We start from the raw sequence: 6,000 nt of genomic DNA on the forward strand, positions 1-6,000 counted from the left end.
CAGTGAGAGCACAATAAGTTCTGTCCAACCTCCCTCTTCAGTTTCGCCCCACTTCAAAAGCAGGAGAAGGGTTTGAACTCTCTGCCTGTTTGTTGCTTGCAGAGAAAAGCTTCTTTTACGACCATAAAGAAGGACACGGAGGCTTCAGAGAGACAGACCGAGAGAGGGAGAGAGAGACAGCGAGGCAGAGTGTCACCTGCTCCCAATTGAAAGAGGGTGAGACAGAACTTTTATTCTGCACTTCAAAGAGCCAAAAGACAAAAAACTTTACACCACTCCCCTTCAAAAACCTCTATTCATAGGCCGACTATAATGGGCCGAGGGGTGGGCGTGGGTGTGTGTGAGCGTGTGTGTTTATACCTGGTCACAAGCTTCTTTGCAAGGCGAGAACTCGGCAGCATGTTGGCAGCAGGAGGGATCTGCAGACAGAAGCACAATGTTAGCTGTGATACTGCTTTTAGGGCATTACCATTAGTTTACAGCATTATCATTGGTGGAGGTGAACATGTTTGTCCTGAGGATGGCGTCACAGGAAAGGTCATAGAAAATGAAAAGCGTTCGTCCTCTGGGAAGACGAACATCAGGGCAAAGATTCACTGAAAACTGGGAAACAGTTGCAGTCATCCATCAGAGTGTGTCGAAGTTTGTGATGATGTTTGGTGCTGTGGAAAAACATCATCCTTTGTGCACATAAAGCAACATTTACATCACCCATATAAATAATGTTGACTTGTCTTGTAGCTAAACAGAGGTAGTAAACACGCTCAGACTCAGAGATGTTGGCTGGCACCAGAGCTCCAAACCACAGCCCAGCCCTGGGTTCCAGTAAGAGACTTGGCTCACGTTGCTGCTTCCCCCTCCTTGTATGTGGACTTCACTTGACACTTTAACACACTGATGCTGAGCCGGGCTCTTCCAGTAATGAACAGGAAGATAAAGTCAGACATAGCAGGACAGCGGATGCACTACTATCATCCACGATCTTTGTCTTCGCTCTTGTCTCCTGTCCTGTATTCATCATAGTCTCTTAAGGACAGTTGACACCAAATATGACAAATGATTCTACTCTAGCAATGCCTCCCTTCGCCTCAGTCCTGATGCTGACCCAAGTGGCAACCTCTGGAGCTGAAAATGGAAACTGCAGATTCTCTAATGGCCACTTGAGGCTGGCTCCAAGAGCGAGTCAACCCACATAGAGTAGTGATGGCCAAACAAAGCCTCATGAAGCATTTACTTTATTTTCTGAGCCCACTAGATGGCGCTTTTTGCTCAACAAAAGGTTGAAAGCACACTGAATTGCCATTCTTTGAGCCTCTCTCTTTAAACCATGAGCGCCATCTAGTGGGCTCAGAAAATAAAGAATATGCTTCATGAGGCTTCATTTGGCTATCGCTACCATAGCCCCACCGTTTTGGTCTCTGTTGCTAATTTTACTGTTGATGAAGACTGTACAGAGGGTACATTTTTACACAACACACCAATTTACATTTTATTAAGGATTAAAGTTACGCATGATTAAGGGCGTGGTCATATTGAATGTCAGGCTTTCTGCGAGGTATTAACACAGCCCATAAAGCCCCATTTCCACCAGCACTTTCGGTAAAGTACCTTAGGAACTAAAAGTCACCCTTCAGACATGGTACCTAGACCCTCGGTCCTTTTAGTGTTTCCAGCGTAAACAATACTCTCAAATGTGGGCGGGGTTGCTGAGTGTCACTCAGCACTCGCTGTATTTCCTCATCACTGACAAAGATGGAGGTCTGCACCTTGTTTTTCGTCCCGTTTCATTTACAGTTTACATCCATGTCTGTGGAAACATGGATGCTACACATACACTTTTCCCCAGCAGCACAGAAGATCTATACAATTAGCAAAGTTTTAAGATTAGAGTTACCAATTCAGTATCTGACTAAATGTCTCTCCTGTTCCTGAGATATGACGCTGAATGATGGCCAGAAAAGTGTTTCATGCAGAACATATTGATGTCACAGTGAAGTTGACCTGTGACCTTTTGGATATAAACTGTCCAAACTAGCATATGCGTTCTTGGGTTATGGCCAAAAACATGTTTTGTGAGGTCACAGTGATGTTGACCTTTGACCTTCGACTTGAAAATTCTGATCAGCTCATCGTTGAGTCCAAGTGGACGTCTGTGCCAAATTTGAAGAAATTCGAGGTGTTCTTGAAATATTGCATTCATGAGAATGAGATGGATACAAGGTCACAGCGACCCTGACCTTTGACCCTTGACCACAAAATTCTAATCAGTTTATTCTTCAGTCCAAGTGGATCTTTGTGCCAAATTTGAAGAAATTCCCTTGAGGCGTTCTTGAGATATCAATGATGGGAAGGATGGACAACCCGAAAACCTCATGCCCCTGGCCATGGCTATCACCAGCGCAGAGGCATAACAACAGGCCAAACTCAGTTGGAGCGCGCAGTCTCCTCACGACTTGACGCCATTAGATGCTACCTAAATGTTTTTGTCACACCCAGAGTTAAACCAAAGTAGGTTGGGGTACCTTTATCTACACTCAACTAGTGATGGCCAAATGAAGCCTCATGAAGCGTTTTCTTTATTTTCTGAGCCCACTAGATGGCGCTTTTTGTTCAACAAAAGGTTGAAAGCACACTGAATTGCCATTCTTTGAGACTCTCTCTTTAAACCATGAGCGCCATCTAGTGGGCTCAGAAAATAAAGAAAGTGCTTCATGAGGCTTCATTTGGCCATCACTACACTCAACTCACTCACCAGAAAACTGTTGACATTATATATTTCTGCAAACCATGGATATATTATATTTCGATGTCATTATGTAGCGGATACGTTGAAACTTAATAGGCCCGTTTCCACTGAAGAAGTTCCTGGTACTATTTGGGGGGCAGGAACTACTACAGGAACGTCCTCTCGTTCGGTCCTCTCAACCGCCGTGTCTCCACTGAGAGAGCGGAGTACGAGGAAGGTTCCGGGCTGCCTCTGGATGTGACGTAATCGTTGCGCGACCATTTTGACCGGGGCGACGTAGAGATGCCGTTAGCCGATAGCGGTGTCTGTAATAACTCACTAAATGGCCCGTGAAAAAAATATTTTTTCCAGTGGATGTCTTAGATACAACATGATTGAGCTAACTGGAGTAGTTTCATGTCGTATCCGACAACGGGAGGCTTTTAACAGATGACGTCCTGATGTTAGCTTTGCTGCTGCTGTTAGCTGTCCCTGTCAGCTGATGCTTTCTAGACATCGTGATTTCCCAAAACTGAATAAATACCACACATAGCAACACAAAACTGCTTTGCTAGCTCAATCATGTTGTAACTAAGATATCCGCTGGAAAAAATATTTTTTTCACGGGCCATTTAGTGAGTTTTTTTTACATGGCGGCGAAAGCTATATGAACGAGCTAACCCTCGTCTGCTGAGTTTTAAAAATGCCGGCTATTTTGTTGCTTTCTGTTGACGTCACATCCCTCCTTGAGTATATCCAATCAGCACCAAGTAATCCCCAAGCCCCAGCCAGAAGTCTTTCGGGGCCATTCTGAGTACCTACCGCGAGGCAGGGACTTGTTTAGCTCCTGTAAAAGTTCTGGAACTCTGTCCCTCGGGGGTGGTTCCTGCGGTGGAGACACTAATGGCCCCGGCCCCGTAAAATTACCGCGAAGTTCCTGCGGTGGAAACGGGCCTAATGTTTTCGTAACTATATGGTTAAGTTAAGCCACAAAAAACACTTAGTTATGGTTAGGAAAAGATCTGGTTTTGGCCTTAAAGACCAGGCACAATCATGGCAGGAAACGCAATGATGTCATGGCGAAAAACAATCGATCTATAGCTGAACAGTGCCGGGTTGCTAAAAGCTGGGGCTGCCCCCTAATAGTCGACCAAATGTCAGCCAAACACAAGGATCATTAGTCAGCAAGACTTCACTGGTCGCGTAGTCGCAGAAAAAACAACTCAAACCACCAAAATATATAATCTAATGATTACATTAATATCGTAAACATGCGGGCGACTAGGAACATTCTCAGTCGGGGGCAGCTCTACTAAAAACAACTGTTTTTGTTGTTTGTTGGTCTCAAACAGAGGTCTGCATCATCCACCATCCCCTCCACCTCCCAATGACAAAGTCAGCTCAAACACTTTGTCACTTTAGCAGCGCTGATACATGTATGAAACATACAAATGTAACATATCTGTGGTTTGCAGAAACGTAAAATGTCGACGGTTTCCTCTCGTGTCTGGGCTGCTACACTAATGTACAACTGAAAAACTGTAAAGTTCTGTACTGTACACTGTTTTATTTCTAACTGTGTCTGTATTGTACCGAGCTGAGAGACTAATGAGGAGAGCCTTAAATCCTGCTGTATCCCTGTCCTTATTTGGAGCTCTCTCTTCCAGTCCCTGCCCCCTCCCACCTCCAGCCGGCAGCCCCTTTGTTACACTCGCCCAAATTGACCACTGCTGGCAGACATTAGGAGACTTGAAGGAAAGTGAGGGTACTTGACAGGCCTGACACAGGCCGATGAAAACCAAAGCACTCGCTTATCAGTGTGTGTGTGTGTGTGTGTGTGTGTGTGTGTGTGTGTGTGTGTGTGAGAGAAAGAGAGCAGCCCCTCCGGTGGTGTCTCCTCCGCTGCCTGACACAGGGGTATCTGGATTCCATCACTGGGTCTGTTACACTCATCTTTGATGCTCTAAAGAGGAGCAGGCTTCCACTGTGTGTGTGCGTGTGTGTGTGTGTTTGTGTGTGTGTGTGTGTGTGTGTGTGATGTGGAGAGTGTGCATAATGAATGGAGTGAATAATCAAGAGTAACGCTGAAACCTGCTTTGTACCCTAAATTGAGCTTCTTAGGGTTTAAAGAGTCCATTATGTGGTCACATGGAGTCGTGGAGTGTTTCTGTGTGCAGATCACTGGGTTTATTGTGCAGGCTGATTCTCCGTTCTCTGATTTCCTCTCCCTGTCCTGCCTCACTCAATGTATACAACAACAACGAGTGTAAATGTGCAGCTGAGGTTGTCTCTCCAGCTGAGCTGTGGCTCTGCACTCAGACCTGAGGAGGCGGACTGTAAGATATTATCTACTCTCTCACAGCACATTGCTCACCTGCATGAATTTTACTGATGGAGGGGAAGTTTTTTCAGGTATTTTGGGTCATACACTAAATTATTGGACAAATTAACATCTTGACCTGATGATGGCGCTAAATGAAAATGACATGCAACCCATGGGCAGACGTGTCTATCTGCTGGTGGCGCTAGAGTTACAGTCAGGGGATCACCCAAGTCTGAGGGATTCATCCTCTCAGCATAGAGGGTGGGCGATATGGCTCTAAAATAATAACATGATATCTCAGGGCATATTTACGATAATGATATTCTTGACGATATGACATATTAGGAAAAAATTATGCTCTGCCATTTCTCCTCTAATCATCACGCTGGGAATCTTGACAACACCGACTCCTGTGAGAGAGGAGAGGGAGCGACGCTGTGCTGCTGCCAGAGGAGCTACTGAATGAGTTCCCTCTGAGCGGTAAGTCACTAAAAGAGTCTGAGAAGTAAAACATTCAGGACGCCACACTTTAATCCACACTACTGAAGCTGCTCCTCTTTTTGGAACCACACAGGAGTCGGACATAATTTTGCTTTCAGCCGTGCTTGTTGTTGCCGTGGGTAACAGTATGATGTCAATATATCAACAAGTCAAAATATTGCGAGAATCACAATATGAATTTTCATATTCTATTAAAAATCATACAGGTATTATCGTGAACGAGATGATATGGCACACCCCTCCTCAGCACTATGCACGTTTACATCAAATGACACGGCAACCTATACAACAGCTGTATATAGCACCATTTCCATTAAACCCTTTCAGTCCAGCACCTTTGGAACCAACAGTAAGCCTTCAGACATGGTACCTAGACCCTCGGTCTGTTCAGACAGTCCTCTTAAATGTGGGCGGGGTTGTTGTCACTCACTGCTCCGTCCAGCACTCGCTG

At 45.2% G+C, this 6,000-nt stretch overlaps 1 protein-coding gene across 1 annotated transcript in view; it reads right to left on the reverse strand.

Moving 5' to 3' along the window:
• The window catches only part of reck (reversion-inducing-cysteine-rich protein with kazal motifs), a 101,708-nt gene that overhangs the window by 77,999 nt on the left and 17,709 nt on the right, over nt 1-6,000 (reverse strand). Inside the window, exon 2 of the mRNA XM_050056071.1 lies at nt 361-419. Within this exon, the coding sequence (XP_049912028.1) occupies nt 361-419 (59 nt within the window). The remainder of the gene's footprint in view (nt 1-360; nt 420-6,000) is intronic.

This window comes from Epinephelus moara, chromosome 11 (assembly GCF_006386435.1).
Source record: "Epinephelus moara isolate mb chromosome 11, YSFRI_EMoa_1.0, whole genome shotgun sequence".
NCBI classification, from domain to species: Eukaryota; Metazoa; Chordata; class Actinopteri; order Perciformes; family Serranidae; genus Epinephelus; species Epinephelus moara.